The 26,016-nt window shown below is 40.3% G+C and overlaps 1 protein-coding gene across 5 annotated transcripts in view; it reads left to right on the top strand.

Annotated features, from left to right (window-relative positions):
- Nucleotides 1-1,456: 1,456 nt before the first annotated feature.
- Nucleotides 1,457-26,016, top strand: part of tanc1b (tetratricopeptide repeat, ankyrin repeat and coiled-coil containing 1b) — a 120,478-nt gene continuing 95,918 nt past the window's right edge. For 2 of the 5 annotated variants that reach the window (XM_077002941.1, XM_077002937.1), the window contains exons 1-2: nt 1,457-1,598; nt 16,238-16,334. In XM_077002941.1, coding sequence (XP_076859056.1) covers nt 16,274-16,334 — 61 coding nt within the window. In that variant the 5' untranslated portion in view covers nt 1,457-1,598; nt 16,238-16,273. The other 3 variants (XM_077002939.1, XM_077002938.1, XM_077002940.1) reach the window with 3 other exon arrangements.

Genomic DNA, 26,016 nt, shown 5'->3' with positions numbered 1-26,016 from the left:
ATGTTTTTCATTTTGCTTTCAACCTAACATTGTGGGTGTGTTGCTGCATTACTCTGTGTATGTTTATTTATTCAGTCTGCAGAACCAACGGTGTAAAGAGTAAAGTGGGGTCAGACTGAACACCAATTACGGTAAATATAAAGTTAATGATAAACCAGCACATGTAGCAAAATATTAAATCTAAACAGTCTGTTTGTAGTGCACAAATGCTCCTTAAAATAACCACAACAATTCATGTATTCTAATAGAAATGAACATTTGAATATCACAGGTCAATAGTGTACACTGTTAAATATCATTAAATGTGCCTTTTAAGTATACATGTAATGTGCATATTTATCCTTATGGTGTCACTATTGACATTACTCTATTGAGGAACTCCTCTCTCTCTCTCTCTCTCTCTCTCTCTCTCTCTCCCTCTCCCTCTCATTCACACACACATATACCATTAAATTGTGCTCAGTTCACTTTGATTTGTAATTACTACATCTGCTCATTGCAGACATATGCAGGGCACCTGCTCTTAGGCTGCGGGTCTATATTAAAGTCTGTCATTAAAGTCACCACATGAAACACTTCCTGCAGGAGTCCAGCACAGTGAACTGAGCTGACTCCATAACTGCCATGGTCAAACTACATTAAGGCCTTCATGCAAAGAATACCTACAATCATAACCTCATAACATGAGGGATGTATGCTATAGGAGTCTCTTGTGCATGTATCTTCCCTGATTAGAGCAAATGTTTGAATCACTTTATAATACAAGTGTTTGTGTTAAGGTCTGAGTTGAGGGATGGGCACTTGGTTTCTATGGCTCTTGTATTTGTACTCAAATAGGTATTTCATAAGAATAATTAATCTTATTACTGTATGAAAAGTGTTTGTGCATGCTGATTGTATTATGTCTTTACACAATATCATTGTGGAGAGGACATCTTAATGTTGAAAATTATGACTTCTACAGAACAGTGATGAGGTTGGGATAGACTAAAATGGGTAGTTACGAGGTTAAGGTTGATTACATTGTTGCTATAAACATTCATAATTAGAGACAGCTGTGTTTTGTTTCCTTACATTGTATAAATGTCTGTTTAATAAACTTTATCGGCATGTCCATATTCAATTACAGTACTGTCAAAACACTGTACACAATCAATGTTTGAGGAATTGCCTTATTAATACCACATGAAACGCATAAAAATATTGACACAATTACATTCACATCTTGAAAAGCAAAGTCCGTCTTCAGCACACCGAATCACGCCCGAAAGAAAAGTCGAACTTGAGAACAGTCGACTGAACAGTGTTTAGATGCGGCTGCTCTATGCTGGTTACTCACCTCTCGGGGCTGCACGCGCGGATGACCTCACGGGGCTCGCGTGGAGAGGGCGGAGCCCGGATGACCTCACGGGGCTCGTGGGGGAGAGGGCGGAGCCCGGATGACCTCACGGGGCTCGTGGGGGAGAGGGCGGAGCCCGAATGACCTCACGGGGCTCGTGGGGGAGAGGGCGGAGCCCGGTCTGTTCCTTCGCAGGATTCATGTGGACAGATAAGCGCCTGGAAAAGTTTTCTGCCGGATATTTCATGACATAAAACTGGTATTTACAAAGGTTTTCAAACATGTATATGATTGTGTAGGACATGCTTTTCGGCGAGTTAATAAGCGAAGTAGGGGTTGGTTTATAAATAAGGTGGTATTAGTTAAATGTGTAAATATAGTTTTTAAGTGTTTTGTTTTAGGATGTGAAAGGATAAAGTAGGTTAGCTAGCTAATTAGCTTGGGTGAACGGGAATGTGTTGGGGCATGTTCTTAACAAGTGTTTGGTATAGTAACAAATGCAGTTGTATCAGTGGTTAAATATAATTTGCGTACGTTTGGAATATGTCGGAACATCGGGAGTGTTGAACTCGGTGGGAAACTAACTAGGTTCGTTTGACAGTTGATCAAGTTTGCTCGTGTACTCGTGCAAACACCTGACACCGCCGAAGGTTGCCTAGCTACCGTCACCGCGCGCGTGAACGCGCGCGCGCCCTCACTAGTTGGGACTGACTGATTAAGTTTTTATTCACTTTTGAACGGGCACCATAGCCGCATGATTCACATCTTCAGTGAGATTAAGCTCGTTATCGGTCATATCCTTACGGGTGTTCGTTTACACAATATAACGTAAACGTCGTGGATGTTGTTGGCTAAAGTTTCACAGCTAGAAGATAATATCCTTCAAAAATGTCCTCGTAGTTTGACTGGTTTCCTCAGGTATACCAAGGTTTATACTGGGTTGTAACCAAAGCTCCAACGGTGTGGGTGATTTTGCAGTGACTCCAGTTGGTCAGAATGAAGGTGGGACTGAAGAAGTCCGAGTTCCTGCCGGGTTTTGTCCGCTGGATTTTACAGTAGCTGTAGAGGTTTGGAAGTCCGACCCAACCCAGTAAATACTTTCCACATGGAGCTGAGTCATTAGTGCTGGTTGTGGTGTGTGTGTAGTGTGTTGACACAAATATACAATATATATATACAAATATACTTCATCTGTGGAATTTATAGAAGCATGTGGTGTAGTATATTTAGTACTACTGTTACTTCTGTTTGTTATTGTTTTGAAGATTATATCCATTTGTTAAGGGACAGACAGTTCTATGGATGCATTTGCTGGAAAGATATTCTCTTTTTGTTGTTAGCTGCACACTGAGAAGTCATTCTTCTCCCAGAAGAGTTCAGAGTGGAATATCTCCATGTGGGCCACAAAATCTGTAGTCATAGCACTGAAGCACTAATTCCCATGGCCACTTGTCAAATAACAGGTGCTGCCACTGAGCACACAATGTTGATGTTGAAGGAGGGCAACAGGGACGTTGACCTGACTACTATGGACGTATTCATTTCATGGTTTTACAATTATGGCTGCTGTGTTGAAGATTGGTTTTAAATTCCAGTAGGTTACTTTAGCGTGTGGTGGTATGAATAACACAAGTCTTGTGTGATAACACAAGTTTCCTTTTGTTGTAAGCCATCATCTAATGTCTATGAATTTTAAACACATAGGCGCACTGTAAATCACTGCACTTAAGTTTTTGTGATTAATTCATGCTTATTTTAGAACTAAAATGTTATGTTTGTCATGTATGGAATTGAACAAATAGCCATCAATGATAGAAGGGCTAAAGCTACAAATGAATGATACTTCATCCAGAACAAATACTGTACATTTTCTGCACCCCAGTAGGGCCACGTTGGCTAAAGCATACCAGAACAGCCATGTGAAAAGGCTTCATGATTGCCCTCTCTGGCTCATTCACCAACTGGAGTTTATTTATGTTTGTTAGTGGGCTCGTAGATCATGAAGGGGACATTTTTATGATGGCTTGGTTGTCTTGGTGGCCTGTAAAGACCGGTATGTTTAATAACAGAGCCAGTGGTTGTGAGCAGTTTGTACTGTATTAAAAACAAAGCCATAGACTATATCTCACACCAGCCATGCTCCTTCTAGTAAGTGGCAGACAGTGCACACCAGTGCTTTCACAACACATCAAACTAGCTTGAACCCAGGATGCAGTGCTAGAATGCTTTAACTGTTCCTAAGTGTTATAGTTGGTATGCATGTGAGAATAGAACTGACATTATCTATCATTGCCTCATTACGTACTTAGTGGAGTACATTGCATTCATTAGGTTAAAAACTGCTTAACCGCTAAGTATAATCAATAAATTTGTTGAGTGAGCTAAATACTGACAACAGATCTTTAAGTTGTGTTGATAACATGCTTCTAAGGTTTGTAAAAGAGGCCTAACCAATTACAGTCCCATAATTATTTTCTGAATATTTTGCTATGCTATACCATCGTTACTGCCGCCCTTTGAAACAGCTATTAGTTCTGTTGAAAACATGAAACTGATCTCTGTGAGTCATTAGCACTAAACCTCACTTTAATCTAACTATAAATTATATATTGTGTCCTGTCTGGTTTGGTTAGATGATCCCTTATGGACATTAGGCATTGGCAAGTTATCTAAAGGGGAGTCTGCTGAATAAACTTAACTCATCTGTGAAATGCAGTGGAATCTAATAATGTCTTAAAGAAAACATACTGTTTTGGAAGTTTTTATTAATCAAAGGTAAATGTAAAAGTTTATTAACTGGAAGTAGCTAACTTTTGGGCTTGCTTAAGTTGTGAAGGCCTTTTTAGTGCTGAACAGGAATCCCTGCCCGAACTTTATAGTAGAATACTGCAGAAAAGGATTCACATATTTTTACACAACTGGTTGATTAGCCAATAGATCTTTCCAGGTGAAATATGGCATAGTGTGGAACAGTGGCATGAATAACCAAAACCTGAGGTAAGACTGCAACAACATGCTTCTCAACTAGACCAGTATCTAATGTTTAAAATTATTGAGGTTTTATTAACCTTGTTTGTTAATTGATTTATTTAGTTGGTGTTGTGTAGTGGTAAAACCAGAAATTTTCATCTAACCAGAACCTGTTCATTCTGTTTAGGGTCAGTACACGTTAATAAAATATTTTTGTAATTGTGCCAATTTAGCCATCATTGTTTAAAAAAGACAATAGTACTAATCAAGCCATACAATTACATAAAACAATGCATATATTGATTCAACTTAATATATAAAATTGAACATGATGTGAGCTGTTGAACCAAGATTTACCCAGGTCTCATATCTTAGGGTTATGACATGTTCATAGTAATCGATGGAAAAGGCCAGTTGATATCAGCATCTATGGGCTCCTCTAAGGAACTGCTTAGCACAATGAAAATTAAAATAACTGATGCCCATTGAAGAAGGGGAAGGCTATACGAGGATAGCAGAATATTTTCAGCTGATACATTTTACAATGTTAAGAAGCTACAATTAAGAAACAGTAGCTAACATTTGACCAAGTAAACCTACCAAGATAACTGCTCGTGAGATTGCTAGAAAAGCAAATAAAAATCTAAAGATTAATCAGTCTCTGGAGTGATGGTGCCCTGTCTGACTACGCAACGGCACTTACATAAATATGACCTTCATGGAAGGTTATCAACCTTTCCTGCATCCTCTGCCCAAGATTCAGCAGACATTTGCAAAAGAACATCTATAGAGCACTGATGCATTTTGCAGAGAGGTCTGGTGGGTTGGTGAGGTTTAAATATACATTTTTGTTCACAGTGAGCAAAGGTATGTTTGGAGAGAAAAAAGGAGCAGCATTTCATAAAAGAACAGCTCTACAGCTGTTAACTGTGGAGGTGGACTGATCATGCTTTGTGCTTGTGTTGTAGCCAGTTTCACGTGAAACTTCACTTGTAGAGGAAACGATGGATTAAATACCAATACATTCTCTAAGCAAATATCACATCTAGACAAAATGATGACAAGGATGGCTTCTACAACAGAATTATGATCCTAAACATTCCCGTGTACCACCTTGGCCTTCACAGTCCCCTGATGTAAACATCATCGAAAAATCTGTGGGTACGGCTCAAAAGAATCTCATAGAACTTTTCCATGGAAGAATTTACTTGCTTAGCTATTCAAAGCATTTTAAAACATTAGATAACCAGGCATGCCTAAATGTTTGAATGCCACTGTAGTTATATATGCAGTATATTACAATGAGCAGCACTTACTCAAAACGTTGTATCTTCAGAGGATTTCCTCCTTTGTAACAAACAAGGAAGGTTATCACACAATCATTGCTTGTCATTATTCTATAGTTTATCGCTTGATTAAAACAATCAGGGGGACGAGGAGACAAGCTATTCTTCTTAATTTGCTTCTCGATTGCAAGATGAAAATCAGTTATAATGATATTTGAATGGTATTTGAAATTTGATACCACTTTAAGCTAATACAGTGGTATCAGATGGCTAACTGTAAAGACACAAGTCATGTTTGAAATGGATTAGTATGGATTGTTGTCATCACTGGTCATGCTGCTAATATTAAGCATTGTGCTTGTTTTCGAAAGTTCACCCAGTTGATCACTGACCTCATGTTCTTCACAGCTCTTGACCTGTGAAGCTGTTCTCATGCAGTGTTATCTGCTGGCTGTCTGCGCTGAGGGATTGTTTATCTGTTGAGATCGGTGATTCATTTATAGTGCACTCCTCTAGAGTTTAGAACAAGCTCTCGAATTTCATTGCTCATTCTAAAATTTGACATTGTCTCTCAGTCTTCTTAAATAGCTATCATACTGAAAGTAGCTTGGGCAGATTCTAGCAGAAATTTGCCGGAGTCTTTAGAGAAGCCTACATGAGAGTTGAAGGGAGTATTGAAACAGAAATGTAATAGTAACAGAAAGCTGGAACACCTTTGACTAGGCCAGTTAATGTTTGACACTATTCAAATAGGAATCCAATGTTAAGCTGGATGTAGGCCTCTACTGCAGGACAGTTTAAAATATTGACCAGATTTTCCACACAAGTCTATCAATATATTTTGTACAAAGATATGTTTGGTGTCACATTTGCGTACTTCAATTTGCACTGGACTAGCAAGGCTCATAGGTAATGAAAGCTTAAGGTTTCTTGCTACATAGTATACCATTTGCAGAACTTCCTAGAGTAATGTCATCATGTGAATATCAGCAAATTAGTCATTACTAACAATCAGGGTGGATGGATTGTGACCTTATAAACCATATGTAAAATCTTAACATTTTAACATCGTGGTGTGATCCTGAGGACCTTTATTTTTCGAACCCGAACTATCCCCTTAGTTAATGAACTTGTAATCAGTTTTATGGATTATAAAAAAACTATTTCTTCAGTTTAACTAAGCATCAGATTCAGTAGGCGTGGTTTGAAAGTGAAGTGATATCAAGTTAGAATATACGGTAATTATCCTGTATATAGTTTAGATTTCATGAACCGAATATATTTAAAAATGTATAGGCCTGTTATTTTATGAAACTGTCTTCAAATGGTATTGCTTGTCAAAGCAGTTTAGTTTGAGGCAATTCTATGATTTTGGAATGTAGTCTGCATTAAGCTAATTGACAAATGCTTCCAGTACTTATTTGGTACATTACCCTCTAAATTAAAATTAAACATGTAAAATTGGACATCGAACATTTCTTGGCAGATCATCATTTCTTGCCTGGTCAACATTTAAGCTAAATAGAAAGTCTGTGTATGTAGATCCCTGGATATTACCCAAATTACTAATATTAAACATCAAACAAAACAAAAACCAAACCATAAAAAATTAGCATTTACGTTGTTCTAACTTACTTGGATAAGAAAATTGCTAGTTGTGTGTGGTAATGACAGCTGTTTTTGGCTAACTTCAGTAGAGGATTCCTAATGCCAGACAGGGCCTTGTGTTGGACTTAGAGATTGCACTATGCTACAACGTCAAGCTGATTTTGTTTCCACTGCCTTAGGTGCAACAGTAAAGTAAAGCCTGAGAAAAGATTCCCTTGAAAGACATGTCTCAACTCAACTCATCTGCCTTGTTGGTATAAAGAAAACTACACTCCCTACAACAGAGCTTTTAAAAACTTTTTTTAGTAGAGTATATTTTAACTATTGGTGACATGATGTTACAGTTCCGTTTCTTCAAATGCCCATTCATGGGCAGCATGGTGGCTTGGTGGTTAGCACGTTTGCCTCTCAGCACTGGGGTCTTGGGTTCAAGTCCCTATCTGAGTGGAGTTTCCATGTTCTCCCCGTGTCTGCGTGGGTTTCCTCCGGGATCTCCGGTTTCCTCCCACAGTCCAAAAACATGGAGGTTAGGTAAAATTGGCAGTCCCAGACAAATTCTCCCTAAGTCTGTGTGTCTCCCTGAGTGTGTGTCTGTGTCTCTCTCTGTTCAATAAAAACAAGCAGTTGTCTGAGTGTGTGTGCATGAATGTGTGTGTGTTTGTATGCCCAGTGGTGGATGGTGCTCTGTTACTAGGGTCTGTCCTCTCTCCCCTTCCTGCACCCCATTCAGTCCCCCAGGGGGCTGTGGATCCCGGTAGAGAGTACGCTGTGCGCAATTGGCTGCCGCTTCTCGCCGGTGTGTGATTGGTTGTCTGTAACGTAGCTGTGTCAACAATTGTAAAGTGCCTTGGGTATCTAGATAAGGCGCTATATAAATTGAAACATTCATTCATTCATTCATTCATGCTGCATACCAATTAATTAAAATAGTGTTGTCTTTTAATCACATCATTATATGAAGAATCAGTACGCAAGAATGTGTGGGTCATATGTCTCTCTATGATGATTCACTGAGTTATCAAATAGGTCAACTGAATAATAATTATGAACAATGATATGATAACCTAATACCGCTTTCAAGAGACATTATTGTCAACTGTTACTGTCTCTCAAGGCATTTGTGAGGCTAGAGATGCAAAAAGCTGCACACACTTCTGCCTGCTGGTGTATTGCTTTCACTATTTAATGAGATGTTTTGAAGTGTTGTGTGTTAGGATTAGGATTTTAAATGCAGTTGATTGTATGGATTATGCAGGAGGAGATTGACATGTTGAAGGATGCCTTTTGAGTCATGGTGCTAGTTTTATATGCTGTCAGCTTTACATCACGCTGCCCTGGAGGGAGCATGAGCAGTCCAAAGTTGTGACTAGATGTTGGGGTTTGTTTTTGTCTGTTGCTGATTTGTCTGGTATCTGTGGTGATTAACATGGTTGGGAAAGACAATTTATCCAAAAAAAGACAAAAGGTGTGGATCCCAGCTTGCATGCTGTACTGAACAGCACTCCCGAGATAACCCAAACACACCTTACCCAGAAGTGTGAAATAATCATTCTAGCATAACTAAATACAGGGAATCTTATTTGGCATCCACTAGTGACAGCTGGGTGTCTCTAGCAACGCTGGTGTCATCTTATTAAATTTGTAAAGCAGGTTTGTGAGCAGAAGAGCATTAAAGCCCAGCAGAATGCCATATCTTGAGCATGCTGAAATCTGTAGTAATACGTTTTAAAGACCCAGACCAACAGAGTGGATATGACTGAGGTGAAGATTGTGGGTTCTAAGACCTGTAATCTGGCTGATAGAACTCTATGCTCTTCAAAACCATTTCTGTCCTTCTGTCTTCTTTCTTTGCTTTTAATTTTTATTTTTAGATAACGTTCAACTAATTTTCACTGCTCCTTCCTATAGCTACACTAGAACAATCTTTAGCTTTTCTCAGACTGTTCTATGCCATCTCTTCAGTTATTTGATACAAGTGTGACTGGTTTTATTAGCAAGATTCACTATTGTGACTCTTTCCTTTCACGTCACCGTAAACCGCTGGACTCTACAGGCCCAGATACCATTCTAGCTGTTCATTGTTTTGTGCTCCTTCATTTCCTCTTACAAGGTGAAGAATTCCTTCTCTTTCAGAATCATCTGTTATCTGGTTGAAGCTATTTCTAATGGAAATACATATAATAGTGTCTATTAACTTGCTTTTTAGTCATTTGAGTTATCAGTGTTCAGCAAATTTTCTTATTTAGCCTCAGACGTTCTTAATGGGTTAGGGTCTTAGTAATTTTACCACTGTTTAACATGCCCTGCTTTTGGTGCTGAAAAGGTCACAATCTTGGTGTTGGGTTGTGCAGTTGTCATGACAACAATGGCAGATTCTGAAGGATCATTCATGTAGAATGGGTAGATGAAAAGAAGCAGTGGTTAGGCGAGGGAGAGAGGGAGAGAGTAAATAAGGAAGTGTGCACTAAAGTTTGCTCCTTTTCCTATTGTTACAGTTCTGAACATACACACACACACACACACACACACACACACACACACACACACACACAAAGTCTTGCTGGTCTCAGACAGCTGAATGGATGAGTGGTACAAGCCGGAGGCTATTGCCTAAACAATGGCACGTCCGCTTAATCTGCACACCCTAGCTTCTCAGATGACTGTGCTACAGATGGCCCAGTTTACCTGCACATTCACTCTTTTGGGCAAGCAAATAGCCTATGATGTCATATGATGGTGATTGTCTCTAGTCGAAACATTTTTGAGTTTGACATAGCAGTATATTATGTAGATTCATAATTTTTCTACTTTAATATCAAATGAGATAGCAGAACCTTTAGGAAAATGATTGACCAGTACAAATGAGTAATCTATAGATTGGTAGTTGTACAACCACATTTCACTTCACTTACACAAAGTTAGACAATTATGGCATTTTTGAATTCTTTCTCACATTCCTAGTGAAGGTAAAGTAATATAGCTTAAAGTAACAATTCAAATAATTGTGTCTGCCGTGCCATGCAGCTGCTGAAAAAATGAAGACTTTCACTCCTGTGTCCAGCATGCATGCAGGGGACCGAGCAGAGTCTCTGTGTTCTCATGTGTACGAGTCTGGGTCGCTTTTCCGGCCAGGTAATTCTCACAACGACAGCAGCTGTGGGGTGTCCAGCTTCCTATCAGGGTGTGTCAGATGAACCCACTGTGTGGTGCCCGGCCCAGTTACCGGCTGATCCGCTTTGAATTTAGTTTTTTATTCTTGAAGCGCTCGGCGGTTCTTTTCTGTCGTTCCTCAGGCCCATATCGGTTTTCTGATGAGGATCTGACTGCTCTGCTTCTTTGTGTCCACAGAGAGACGCATGTTAATTTAATTACGGTGGCACGGGGTGCGGGGTTGATGTGCAACGCATGTGTGACACCTTCTCTGGAGCTTAATGAAGCTCGTCCTGAAGCTTCATTATCTTGGATATAGAGAATGAGGCACGATCATCTAGGGCTTTGTTTTTTTTTATCTTAGATGGACAGTATACCTCAAAGTTTGTAGTGTCCATTTACATGTTTATTCTTGCACTGGTGGATGAAAACAGGGCCAACCAATAATCGGGGGCCAATATCCAGCATTCTCCCAATGATCAGAATTGACATTTGAACTTGCGATTAAAAGCATTTTTGTGCATATCTAATGAATATTTTTAATGAATAAAACTACAATTCTGAAAAAATCACAATTCTGTAGTCTGGCCCAATGTCCTACCCACAGCGTTACTAGATGGCTTGAAATATGAATGAAGCAGCAAGTACATCACATCAACACCTCTGTAGTCTGTCTCTATCCTGCAGCACTATTGGATTGGTAGTACAGTTCTGTAGTCTGTCTCTATCCTGCAGCACTATTGGATTGGTAGTACAGTTCTGTAGTCTGTCTCTATCCTGCAGCACTATTGGATTGGTAGTACAGTTCTGTAGTCTGTCTCTATCCTGCAGCACTATTGGATTGGTAGTACAGTTCTGTAGTCTGTCTCTATCCTGCAGCACTAATGGACTGGTAGTACAGTTCTGTAGTCTGTCTCTGTGTTCCATCCACATTGCTGTTGGATTGGCACAAATGTGTTTTTCCTGCATTATTTAGTCTAAAGGAGCTTCTGTTCTGAGGGTTGTCATAGTTTTCCTTTGAAAAAAAGTTAAAATTGTGCAAAACTAAGGAAAGTTAGACTAAACCTTTCTTGAGGTTTGTATTAATGTTGCTGAGTAAAAATATAGCCTAGACTGGCTATTTTATGTTTTGATGGGCCTAGCTTGTGTGATGTAGCAAGAATACTTAATGTTGTATGGTTTCTGGACAGAAACTGTTGGTTTGCAGCAAAAATAGGATTTCTGCATTTGCCGTGAACATGAGTGTAGTGGTTGCTCGCACACGGCTGGTGGTGAAGATTACACTGACTGGGAAGGCACAGCTCACAATGTACAGCACCTGATGTAAAATGGGCTGTTCACCTATGGCCAAGTATTCAGACAAGCCTCCAGAAAGCAGTAGCCTAAATGTGTAAAACATTACCGTGATATTTGGTGTTTAATAGATAATTCACAATATCTGGTCAATTCTATTGCCATAAAAGTGCAGACAGCCATTTACATGCTACAAAGATTCGACCGCTCAGCTTTGGTTAAACAGCTCGTTTCCATGGAGTCAGGCAGTGCATTTCCAAGAGCCAATCAGTCAGACACATTCAGCACATCTAACTGCTTGTAATTACTTGAAATATATTTTCAGTTGAACAACCAAATGAAATAAACATGTCAAAGTTCATATATCCTTTTTGTTGATTTTACAAAGAAGTGACAATTTCTCCTGCATGATTGTTTTGATGTGCACATTCTTTTTATTTATTTACAAAACGACTGGCCTCATTTCTTATTTTTTATCATTATCATTTTCCTTCCTCTGGGGTTATGCATACAGCTCTATACATTTGCTGTGTATAGAGTGTAGACTTTATACCATTCTCACTTGTAGCATATACTGAAAAGGCGTGATGTTCCTCTGATATGTGTCCTTTCAGTACCATTCCAGGAACTCCTGTAACATATTTGTTTCATGTAAAAATTGGAACAACCATCCTTTTCCTTTCAGTACATTCTTCATCTGACTAAATATATCTGTTGAGCTGTTTATAGAGCTGCGTAGTGATTTGGGAATCTGTTTTTGTTATTTTACAAGAATATTTTAGTTCTACAAGCTTGTAAAGTAATCTTTAAATAGATGAGTTTGTTGTAATCTTTATACAGTCTAAAGCTCAAATAATTTTACTTAATGTAGTTATATTACCCTAAGCATTATGCTCACTAATGTGACTGGTGTGGAAGAATTACATGCTTGTACATTTTAACAATGCAAACATGACATTTAAGGTGAATGAATATTGTCCCCAATTATTGGTTATTGGTGTCCTTAATAATTGCTATTGGTATTGATCCTGATAAAACAGTACGGTGATCAGTCAACCCCTAGTTTAGGGTGTCATTATGAAATGATTCTTGATGCCCTGAAAACTAAACCATTAATACTTGTTGTTCTTGATGATGGGAATTGCCTGTTTAAATGGATGTGAACCATTGTGAACTCTTACATACCACCCTGTTGCTTTTTTTGCCGATGGTCATCTCAGCAAAAATATTTAGCAACTTTGCTCACAAACGAGGATCATAGTTCTAAATTGCTAGCATGAGTAAAAATGTTTTCAATGATCTTTTCAGTTTTTATTTGGAGCAGGTTGATGAGCAGGTTGATTTTATTTTGTGAGGAGTGGCAACCCTCTGTAAACAAATGCATTGCAAATGTAGCACTGGCTGTAGTGACACACCTGGCACAGAAAGAGAAAAGACATGAGGAAAATAGATTGAAGAATGAGAGACACACACACCCAAACACACAGACATTGAAATATTTGGTTCTGTAATTGCATCCATGTGGTTCCCATTTTTTCTGCTTCTCAAGAGCTCGACTTTAGTATCCTGTAAACGTAACAGCAGGTTTGAGGAAGACGTAAGCTTTTGCAGATGAGATGCAGAGAGCCATTGTTGCATAAACATAAACAAGGCATGCCATTTTAATATGTTGATTGAATATTACAACATAGTTTTAATTGTAGATATGATCCGTCACCGCTAGGCCTCTAAATCCATTTCACCATGCACTTGGTAGATTGATTTTTCTTCAAGTAAAATGCATATTTAGCGTCTGCTCTTGGTGTTTGAGTGAAGGCGTTTCTCCCATGGGAACAGTTCTTGGCTCAGATCTCCTCAACACCGTATGAATGCCAGGCATTTCCTGTCCTCCTCTGTTTGTGGGTAAATGCTGTTCTGACATGGATCTGATGGAAAAGATAAAAGATGGGGATACTGCCAATGCAATCAAAACCAGGCTTATTTCTGACTGTGTAAATTCTTTTGACAGTGTGCAAATTGCTTTAAACACTCTGAAAACAAACCATGAATGTTTTTTTCCCCTTTAAATTTCATCCTCAGTATCTAGACCATAATGTTTTGTGGGAAGCGTAGACATTAGCTTAGTCATTTTATTGCCTGCTAACAGTTGTCTGCTCAGTGCTTCGGTTGGTGTTCCTCACCAGAAGGATCTCCAGCCTAACACTGGCTCAGCAGGGGGTTCTTTAGAACTTGCTCTAAGCTGTTTTTGTAAGACCCAAACTGACCCAAGCGGATCGGACAGACTCTTTTTAAAAGGCCGAGAGAGAATTCCTCATGTCACAGGGTTGTTGGTCTTCTCTTTAGGCACGTGTCTTGTGGCTGCCATTTTTAATTCTACAAGCTCATTCGACACACCTTGGTGTGAAAGTGTTAGGATCGCACGAAAAAAAATTGTACAAAAAAGGTACAGCTTCCTTAAATTCAATGTTATTTACAGTAACAGTACCACAACACCAATACATTGCATGTTTTCCCTAACTGCCCTAACTTATCATGCTGAGTTGTGGGCTGTATCAGTGTAAGTCATTCTGCAATGAACTTGTAAAATACTTCAATTAAATCTCAACCTTACGTCTGGTGACCAAGTTCTGTGGGACTGCTGGATTTCTTAGACTGTGAGTGGTAGCTGCTGTGTTTTCACACAGCTGTGAAAGTGAGAGATGCATTGTGAAAGTGTTGCTTAGTCTTTTCACATCTGACCACAGAATGTCTACAATGTTCACACACTGACAAAAAGCTTTGATGCGATGTGTTGAGGGTCATTTGGATTATCTGTCCCACAAACATATGGGTTTAGTAGTGATTTTACAGTTTAAATTTGTAGTTAAGTATAGATTGTTATTGAAAGAAGTAGCCTATAGATTGTGCTTAAAAGTTATATATATATGTATATATACATATACAAAGAAGATATATCCCAGAGATGTTATGCGTGTTATTTGTGGTATCTACTATTTGATATTTGGGAGCAGTATGATTTTCTGATATATTCTTTGATTTGTGCAATGGTCACATTTGCAGTATTTTTTGTGTAATGATTACTGTTAGTCGGACAGACTGTACATATACACTTAAACCACATAAAATCTACTTCAACTGATTTCTTGCCAGTGTCTTTTACAAAGTAACGCAGGGTTTTCTGAGAGCATGCTCCTGTCTCGTTCTGCCTCCCTGAGTTTGATGTAGAGATGTGTAGTGTTGGGGGATTCGACTCTTTTCTTTCATTTCGTGTCGCCCACTTTTCCCCTCGAGGGTCTCTTATTGGGTCCTGCCGTGGAACTGGACTTGTGGACACCGCGTGTCGTCTCATCTAAGCGGCTTGATCGATGAATTCGGTCTTGTTCGTGTTTGAGCTGAGTGGAGGTCTGTAGCGGGTGCACTGGGAGTTCAGCAGGGTCTTCCACCTTTCTGCTCAAAGTGAAGGATCTGTGTTTTAGAGACACACCAAGCGTAAGCAACAGAAGAAGGCTACAAGTTGACTTGGTTGACTGACTTGTAGCCATTTGTATATCGCAGTAGATTTACTGTTAAAATTGGTTCTTAAAAAATCGATTGTGCTATAATGTAATAAGATTAAAATCCCATCTAAGATTAAATAAGTAAGAAAGACTTGGTAAGATTAATGCATGTAATCAGTATCTTGAGCAAGTTTTTGATTTAAGTAGATGTTGATGTGTATGGTTGACCATCAACAAATTGTTGTTGTTTTGTTGCCAACAACAAACTACAAAGATCTCTGAATCATTTTAGTTGATTCACAAATGGGCACCCACTAATAGTATTAGTATAGTTATTTGTATTAGTGTTAAAAGTATTAGTGGGTGTAGTATTAGTTGGATTGCATTAGTAAATCTTTACAAGTAGATTTCTTGTCTCAATCTTGTTATTCTTATCACACTATCAGCAGTGGTTGCCTGCAGTGATTTTGGCTGTTTGTAACCAAACACTTCAGTGAAGCTCCTCCCTTGATAAAATAAACATGCCAAAAACCTGTTACACAGCTGAAGCTTGAAGTGTAAAGACAGGCTAACCTGACAAATGCACCTTTCTATAATGGGTTTGACCCACCAGGTTAAGCTGTTTAGCTTAATTCTGAGAAAAAGCAGGTACAGTGTATAGAAATGTTAATTTTGTCATGACGAGTGGCATAGGAGGGTCAAGTTCAGCCACACAGCATCAGTTACATGTGGAATGCTGGGAATCCGACAGCTTGTTTTCCGGCATAACAAGATAGCGGTGTGGAGCTGTTCTGTCTAAATATTGGAGCATTTTTTCTACACTGGCCTGCCAGAAGTCACCCACCGAATTTCTGAGGAACTGTGGGAAATATCCCTGAATTCCTCTGTTAGTAAATAAATGGATAATGGACAGATATAATCAATAACATCATCATCGTCGTCATCATGTCCTCAGCATTGCCATTATTATTATATAGCGGCTCTTGTGGAATATCCTTTGCATGCTGATGGAAAATCCAGTGTATCTTGACCTATTACTGCAAAAAAAATCCAAAACAAAAAACAAACTCAAAAATGATATTTTTTGTCTGCAGGTTGATTAAGAGGGAGAGGACTGCGGAAATTACACCATGTTCAAGGCGGTACTAAAAATGAACAGAGACGGAGGGAAGGGGAGCAAAAAGGAGACAGGTATGTGTAGACAGGAGCGTTACACATGGGGAGTGTGTGTGTTTGTGTGTGTGTGGTAGTGAATGGATGCCTGGTTTCACGCAGACAGTGCTTTGATAGCTCTCACTTGGATATGGCATTTTGCAGGCAGCTGCTCAAAGCGTCATTTGGAAAAATTAATGTTCTGTATTGGCCTAATTTGAAGCCAGTTTTATACATGCATATTAATTGTAGTCTAGACTTGATTTCTATCTGTAAAACTGCCCCTTATGATCAATTTCCCCAGATTGGACTGAACCTAGTTTGAACTACCAAAAACCGCAGACATTTTTTACAGCTGATATTTTCAAGTGATCTAATCCATTTAAATCCTTTGATTTATATTTCAGCAGTCCTTCTGACAAATTGCATGATGCCGATGTTTGATCTGAACCTATGGCACACAATGGCAGCCATGCCACTCCCACTCAACTCCTACAATTGAGTAATATACATAAATAAGACAATTATATTTGTCAAAATGTTGAAAAAATGTTGAATGTATATAATTAATTGAACAAACAAAGATCATGCATGTGCATTTTAAAACTATCCTGCATTCAGATTGGATTTCCTTTCATTCGTCTGATTAGCTTATCAAGGATTAAACTAGCTAGTTCTGACTTTGCAGTGTTACTGGTGAAGAAAGTTTCTGCGAAGGTCACACTGACTGCACTTTTAAAGTCCATCTATCAGTGTAAACTTGCTGGTTAGATCTACATCATGATATGAGCTCAAGTGTGTCATTTACATAATTGTCATGTTTACATGCTGGTGAGTAATGCATTATTGTTTACATGTAAAAAGAGATACTGCCAGTATAGTTTGTTGGACTACAGATCCAATCCTCATTGTTTTAGATGCTAGGTATGATTAACATATCTTGCAACATTTATTGTTCTTGAAGTTATCACACTGTTCTTTGTTCGTTTTATTAAGACTCTGTGTTAGTGTTTTAACCAAATCCTTTGAGTAATAGAAACTGCTGAACATGAAGCCAATACAGTAATTTTCCAGATAGAAATCATATATTTTGCATATACATCTTTGCTCTAATGAATAGTGGAACCACTTCTTAATGTACTCTAGGCACACCATGTGTAAAATCCTGGACGCACCACTGTTGACAATGGCAAACGTTAATGAAATCTGCCGCAACTACTTCTTGTTAAATGGTATTTACTCAAAATCTGTTCATCATGGGAGAATAATTGAAGGCCATCCCAGTTGTTTCTTTTGATGTCTGATTTCACATGAACACACAGAGTCACCTTTGCGAAGTTTATTTGATTTTAACCTTGTAATGTCGGAGCACAGAAACCAGCAGTCAGTAATGTCAGCTTCACAGCTGCCCGGGCCTCTGCCTGCTGAGTCTAGCAGTACATAACTTCATAGTCACCTTCTTTACTCCAGTACTGGTCATGCTTCAACATGTCAGTGCTGAATGAACTCATCAATAATGACAAAGCTTGTCTGGCCTGCCCAGACAGCCTCTGCCTTTAGTGTTGGGTTACACACACCTACTCTTTTTATGTGGTGCTCCATCTTTATGACTAAAACTCAACATTTAAAGCCAGAAACCAGACTTCTGCATCTGTGCTTGAGCTGACTCATTCAGCGTTCTCCATGACCGGCTGCAGTTTTGCTCTACTTCCAGAGTGCACGCTGTCTAAATTATGGAACTCGAAACATTCTGTATTTCTCCAGGTCTGTAGGGTCTGGTTCCCATTGTGTCCTCTAGCTACTAGTGACCACAGACTTGCAGACACAGAAACGAATGTCTAGATCACCAGGCTCAGTCACAGGAACAGGTCACATGTGCTCCTCGGTGTCGTCACAGAGCTTTAAGATGAGATAATGAGCATCCGGCAGAGTCCACTAGATGCTTCATTGGGCAAGGTGTCATGATCACTTCCAAATGTAAACTGTATCCCACATTTAACATTTATTCTAAAACTCCAGGAATATGTTATACATGTGGGAATCATTACCCACCACCACCAACCCCCCAACAGACCTCCAGTGTATGGGCACTGTCTCAGTTTTTAGACAGACTTTTCCAAATCCCTTTTCCCAGTTGGGTACAATTTGTCACATTAAATGAGGTCCCCCAGTCCCAGTCTCCCTCCTGTCTCTGCTGCTGTCCCATCCCCCACTGGCACGCTTGGCACTTCTTCCTCTGCTTTTGCTTTACTCTCATGTAATATCATTGGCCTCCACTGGAGAGCATGTGTCATAAATGTTCAACTTACTCAAACACAGCAAAAACAAGACCAGAGGGGAGCGAGAATACTGGAGCTCACGCCGTGCCATCAAGGAGCCCTAGCGTTTGTCCTGTTCCCGCTGCCTCAGTTCCTATCTGGTTACGTTCCAGCCATTCTGTACATTAAGATACCAAGGACGCTGCTAGATGATATTGATTTTCACTTCTATAGATCTAGATTTTTAATTTAGCAGTCTGTGTATTTTGAAGCTCTTCTTGTTTTTCTATCTTTTCTAGTAACCCTAGGGCTTTCAAATAAGTTATACTTCTGTGATGACAAATGTTACTGTTCTTTATTGATGTTTATACTTCAGTAATTTACATGAAGTAATATCTATACATTCCTGTGTGTGGGATGTTCAGACTATTCAGCACATTTGGTAATAGAAATGTTCCAGTGCTATTTCCACCATCGTCATCTTTCAGTCCCAGAGCTTTCAACCGACGTTAGGAATGCACAAATCCTCTAGGAGAACACTGTGATTCAAATCAAACACACATGGCAGTATTCGGAGGACTGACAGTGACTTGATGCCCATGGAAGATTCACAGAACCTTCTGCTGAACATCATTTTTGTCCTGAGAGGCCTGCAGACAGACGTGATGCCATACTGTCTGCCATGTCTGGTTCAGCACAGTTCAGTGTCAGAAATGTTTGTGTTGGACACAATAAAAATAGTTCAGTAGTTGATAGTTCATAGATGATTTGATAATGTCTGTGGTGGTTTTAGAATAATAAATAATAAACTAGCCAAAGAAGTGGCTAAGGTTGGGACATGAGGATGGTGTATTATGCACACTGTGGGGTTAGGATAGTTTCATATAAAGTGTGAGTCAATAGCAAAAACCTATTTTAGGATTTAAAAAATGCGGGTGCCTTTGCGCACGCACACAAACACACACACACACACACACTTCTTTTTGTTTTCTTTGCCCTTTCTAATGGATTAGTAGGGCACACTGGTTAAATTTGAGATCCTTTGACTCCTACCATGGTCCGTCCTGTCGGGGGAATAATATTGACTGCTTGGAGTGCATTAACGGAATCCACTGGTGATTTGTGATGGAAATAGGTTTCAAGGAAAAACCCTGATCAAAATCTAATTGCATGGTAGTGGAGTGTGCAGGATGGTGCTCCCTGGGCTGAGACACTGCTGCAGGGAGTTTAAGACTCATGGAAAGTTTGCTCTTCTGCCAGGGACCACAAGCGTCAGGCTCCTAATGTAGCTCCAGGACCCACGGAGACCGACTGCTAATTCATCTCTCTAATTTCTCTGTTTCTCCTTTAAACTATTTATCTGTGTGCACACTAGTTTTGTGTGTGTGTGTGTGTGTGTGTGTGTGTGTGTGTGTGTGTGTGTGTGTGTGTGTTGAGGGAGTGTGGCAGGCATCTCTCCAAAGGTTGTGTCTTTTTGTATGTGTTAGGCTTTTTACTGTGTGGTTTTGCGTGTGCTAATGACTCTTAGACTCTTAGTCTTTCTGATCTTTTTTGTTTCAAGTTAGCTTCTTTAACTACATTAGAGAAGTGGAAGACTTCTACTGCTTCCAAAGTGTCTTTGATCAGCAAACTCCTTTATTAATGTCAGATTTCCAGCATGCCCACACACTTAATGGCCTTTAGCCTGAAAGAGCATGTTAATGAGTGGATTAAACTTATTTTTTCCTGAATGAATTAGTATATGAAATAAAGCATCCGCTTCATAAGGGCTTCCAGTAATAGCACGTGTTGCTATGCTGCTGGTGTCAGGGGGAGGAACAGTGCCAGCGGCCGTGCAGATGGGCGCTGTTTACTGCTCCGTACCCTGGAAAGGGCACACTTTTATGGCAGAGCTGAGAAGGCACCTTGCTCCATGGGCAATGGCTCTCTATGGAAGTTCACATTTGAACACGACATTGACATTTATCTTCAGTGACTGCCAGATCAATTTCTGCTTGTGGCATTTCACAGGGCACACAGACATACCGCAATTACATGCTGGTAAAGTCAAAGCTTTTGCCCTTCTCCATCAAAAATGATTGGAGTGGCTTTCAGTGTGCACCGAGGGGTTCCTGGTGATGACCTAGATATTTCTGATGTCTTCGTGACCTGGCTTAGGTTTAAAATGTAGATTTCAAATGTAAATTTTATCAGGTCCCTCATGATGGACTGTGGACTAAAATCAGAGATATTAGTGTTCCTTTCTTAAGGTGTGCTGCTCCATGCCACGGGGAAAGACACCTGTAAAGGTCTGATATCTTTTTCCTGGCCTGAGGCCTTCTAGAATCTGTAATGTTCTCATTCCCAGGGCTTCAGGCTTCTAGAACTCTTAAGTTCCGGGCTGTTTGAGAGCTGAGAGTAACTGTCTGAAGGTGAGTTTAGTGTGTTGGGCTTGGCTGTGATCTTTAGGGAGTGTCTGTGCCAGTCTCCCACTCAGAGTGGTCATTACTGCTGTATGGAGGAGTTACAGGGCCCAGCACGCATTCTCTCCTCCTCAGTTCCCTTATCAGCTTTCTCTGCCTCTCTGTTTTTCCCTTCTGTCTGACACGTCTCTGGTTTGACTGTCTACACTCTGGTCTATACTCTGTCTCTTTCTCTCTCTCTCTCTCTCTCTCTCTCTCTCTCTCTCTCTCTCTCTCTCTCTCTCTCTCTCACTCTCTCTCTCTCTCTCTCACTCACACACACACACACACACACACACACACACACACACACACACACACACACACACACACACACACACACAGCTCCTCAGAATTACATGGCATTTTCTTGAGGATTCCAGTAGTCTTTATCATTCCACTCATTTTATTTAGATATTTAAACATTTAAATCGATTTTGTAACGACATTGTAATTTTTCTATTTAATATTTTTAAATATGACATTTTATAGACATTTGGGGAAACAAGATATGAGTAATGTCTAACTAATGCATGCCTGTATGAATCCAGTCCTTCTTGACTCTAGCCCTTTGCCAAAGAGATGTAAAGTTTATCAAAGGCACCATGCTGCTGCAGCTATAGTGTATTTCTGTTACTGTTGAGTCCAGCACATGAGTTGAGTCCCCTTTCATTCAGGCTGAGGGAGAGTATTAGTCTTTAGGACATGCACTTTGAAACGGTGGTAACACAGTGTGGAATGTAAATGCTCTGATGAGCTGTATTGGCCTGGCGTGACAGCTAGGTGTGAAAACCAGCGCCATCAGCACAATGTGCTACAGACGTCCCTTCAGGTGGCTCTGCATTTTGAATTAAACAATATTACATGGTCCGTTTTGCTTTCAGTTCAGTGTTTAATTAGATCCTTTCTGTTTCAGCCTTTTATGGAGGAGTGGCTGCCAAAAGAAATCTCTCATGTCTGCTCTGAATGTTTATTTACTTCTTAATTTTTCACTTCTTCATTTATGCTAATATCTCTTTATGCTTTCTACATTTTATTCTGCTCTAAATATTGTGAAAATTGCCATTGTGACCAAATGTTTAACTCTGCTACTGCTCCCCTCTCTGTAAAACAAAGTTGTGTTCAGGTATTTGGATGTTGATCACAGTATCAGGGTGAGAAAGGTGGTCCTTTAAACCATTTTACTTTTAATAGACTTAAATGAAAAACTGTTTTCTTACTCAGTTTTTTTGTACTGTATGTTCATATATCCCTGTACTAAAGATTAGAATGTTGCTAGACCTATGAAGTCTTTACTAAGAACCCTGGTTACTGTTGATTCAGCTGTGTGTGTGTGTGTGTGTGTGTGTGTGTGTGTGTGTGTGTGTGTGTGTGCGTGTGCGTGTGCGTGTGTGCGTGTGTGCGTGCGTGTGTGCGCGTGCCTGTGCCATGTGTGTGCTTAGCTGTTGCAGTCTCAGCAATATCACCCTGTTGATTGTGAGTTGTGAGCAGACAACAGAGAGGATGAATTTCTCCTCTCTTATACATCTTGGGTTACTAGACATGCTTGGCACACTGATAACCAAGGATGCTAGCAAACTAATTAAAGAAAACATGGTGGAATGTGTGTAGGTATGGTGTAGGAGGTTGACAGAGAGAAGAACCCATGAGCTTATGGTGCGAAATACTTTTTACTTTTTTTTTTTTTTACTCCCGCTGCTGTTTGTCATGGTTTAGCATACACTTAATAAATTATGAAAAAAAAAATACAGTCCTTTTCTCATAGTTCAGTGATTCTAGTTTAAATGACTCTAAAACGTCCTATAAATTGGAACCTGTTCCTGCAGTGTGACACATAAAGAAATAGTCTGGAATTTACTATTTTCTCTCTTTCATGAGTTTGTCTATTTCTTGTCTAAACACACTGTGCGGTATTCCAGAAATATTTGAAATTCCAGATCACTGTGTCAACAGGATATTAAGTTTCGTTCTAACGTACACACACAAGCCTGATATCAGTGTTTTCCTCTGTGCTTTGCTCTGATCCCTGCCGGACTCTCCGTGTCCGCTCGAGACATTTAGTGAAACATTAAATGGTCAGGAAAAACCAAGGCACCCAGTTGCCCGTTTTTCTGGTTCACATTCTCCGTGGCAACTCTTTCCATTCCCACCACTGTCTCCGCCCTCTCGGTCAACTCCACCTGAACACGGGCGTGAGGAGCCCGTCTTTTGATCGCTGTTTACCTTAACTGAGCATGGCCAAGTTAGCACTAATAACAGAGCTCCACTTGTGCAGGCGAGAGAACCACCTCTAAATATTAACGTTAAGATCATTGACCATTTAAAAAAAATTACACGAATACCGATTCTCAGTTTGCAAATCTACACCCATTTTAAGCTTTCGCTTTGTGCGTCAAGAGTCGAGTTTAGGTTTGGGTGAGACTGGCGTTATTGACCGTAGCCGAAGCTTGTCTGCGCTGCTGTGATCCGCAGACACTGGGACAGCCGCAGGCCAGGCTCCACAGTGACCCCTTTCAGGCCAGAGGCCACAGGTGCGTTCAGGAGGCTGTAAAGCAGTGCTGTTCCCTGGGGACAGCTGCACTAGCCACAGTGGCCTCCTGCAAACATGCGCTACCCAACACCTCCCTCCTGCTGTTGACTGTGGTGGTAGTAACATGAGCTAAAACATCCCACTGGCACATTTATGGCAATCATCCCCACACCCCCACACCCTCTCACCCCCCCCCATCTTGTCTTTAGTTGAGAATCTGCACTGTTGACATGGATTTATGGACATGTGTTTCTAAAAAGAAAGGAAGTACTCCTTTCTGCTTTAATCAGTTAGAAGCATGTCAAAGGTTGCATTCATTGACTTCTATGGGTGGAAAACAAATTAGGTTATGGGAATTTGTTAGATAGTGTATAAAGCTTGAGGACGTAACATTGTCCTAGTGCCCCCCATGAAAGATCATAACTGTCATAGCTCAAGGAGTTAAGGAACCTACACATCACAAACGGACAAACAAAAAACCCCTCATGTTAGATAACTTATCCATGGGAACTGATGTGTAATGTGCTATTCATTCTCAAATGTGGCCTTGGTAACTGCGTTTTCAGCCCGATTAAACCTCAGACCACCCACACCCCAGCACTTCAGAAACATCCAGACTAAAATCTATCACAGCAATTTCCACTTCTGCCAGTTTTCACTTTTACTCTGAGCAGATAAAAATTACCTTGTATACCAGACACAGACAGTGAAACAAACAAACTGAAGACATGCATAGAGGCCGCTTCAGGTAACAGGAGCACAGAGGAACACTCTAGCCGATCATCAATGGCCGTTCCCCTCTTTCTGTGGTGGAATGGAACTTGTCAGTCAACAGCTATTCATCCAGCATTCCTCATTCCACCGCAATCAGGAGACTGATATTTTCAGACCTCAATACCGCTCGACCACAGTGACTTTCTCCTGCAGTCTGGAGCTGAGGGGTTTGGAGGGTGGCAACTCCTTATCTCGGAGTGTTTTCACACTGGATTAGGTTTGGTATTTTCATGTGGCGACTTGGTATGGTAACTGGAAATGAACCACCCTTAACTCTTTGTTGGGCTTCTTCAGGCGGTTGAGGTGGATGAGAGGCTGCTTGTAAGGCAGTGACTGAAACAAAAACAACTGCAGAAGACCATCATGAACACCATGAACATCTCTGAACACCCAAGACGCAGTAATTAGCTGGGCGTTGGTGCAGCTATACGCAGACGCGCACACACGCACACGCACACACACACACACACACACACACACACACACACACTTCCTGAGGTTTGGAAATACATTCAAGGTTCAGGTTTGTCCGCACAAGGCCCACCCTAACTCTCACAATTCTAGACTGGCAAAATAGAGGCACCATGGGAATGGCCACGAGTCTGAGCTGCTCAGTGTTTGTAAGACCTGTGCACACAACACCCCTCCCCCGCCACTCTCACCTCCCCCACCTCTTCCTCTCCCACTTTCTCTAATGATGTCACCTTGATTTGTTAATAGGTCATCAGATTTATAGTTAAGTGATGCAGTGTTCAAAATATTTTTAATCTTGTTCTAATTCTTGTTTGACCATCTAATTCAGTCAAACTAGGGCTGATTGATAAAGTGAAAGGGGACAATATTACATCTCTGCATTCTAGATCAGATATTTTATTCACTTGAACTTTCGTAAATGTTGTTACTGCTTGTTCTTGCTAGTATAAATGAAAGGCACGTAGGACAACAAATGGAAAGCCACGTGAAGTCGGGTTTTCGTGTGAAACACAAAAGCATCGTTACCCCATAGTTAACACTGGCGTTTGGGCAGGAGCTGTGCGGAGTGCTTTGGTTTCTCTATCAGACGAGCTCTGTGGAACTCTGCCTTTCGTGGGACAGTTTATGATTGTCCGAGAGGTAGAGAGGTGGTCTTTGACTGACTCAAGGTCGCATGTCTCAGTTTCTTCACCCGCGGTTACTGATTGGTCCTCTAAATCCGGTCAACACGCAGCCAGCCAGGACAGTGACTGGTGGACCGTTTGGTGTCCATGACCTTGGTAGTAATTGTTTAGTGAGTGAAAAGCAGAGAAAGAGGAATCCCTAATCTATATTCAAGGTTATGTCAGAATTGGCTGGTGGAAACAAAGTGATGTAATGCCTTAAATCAGAGAGGAGTACTGTGATTAGTCCACCACTGACGTGGGATGAGGAGCTCTGTTCTGTCGGACTGGGGCCATGGGTCAGAACAGTGTGTACCAGCTTTTCTCAAATAGCTAAATTCACAGCAATGACCATGATAACAACAACTGTAGTATTTTGTTTATTCAGTATTTTTCATTTTCATCTGACAGGAACTTTTTGATAGTTTTTCTTGCTATCAATGAGTCCCTATACCATATATCTGTACACACATTTGTTCAATACATGCTTCATATGCTACATTGAGTAATTTCACAGGTTAATGTCTTCTCTTTGGTAAGAAGGTGATCTCGTTCAGGTAGTGAAATTCAGGATTAGCAACA

The sequence above is a fragment of the Brachyhypopomus gauderio genome, chromosome 4 (genome assembly GCF_052324685.1).
Source record: "Brachyhypopomus gauderio isolate BG-103 chromosome 4, BGAUD_0.2, whole genome shotgun sequence".
NCBI lineage: Eukaryota > Metazoa > Chordata > Actinopteri > Gymnotiformes > Hypopomidae > Brachyhypopomus > Brachyhypopomus gauderio.
Note: the sequence above shows the minus strand (reverse complement) of the source record. Positions and strands in the feature narration are given on the sequence as shown.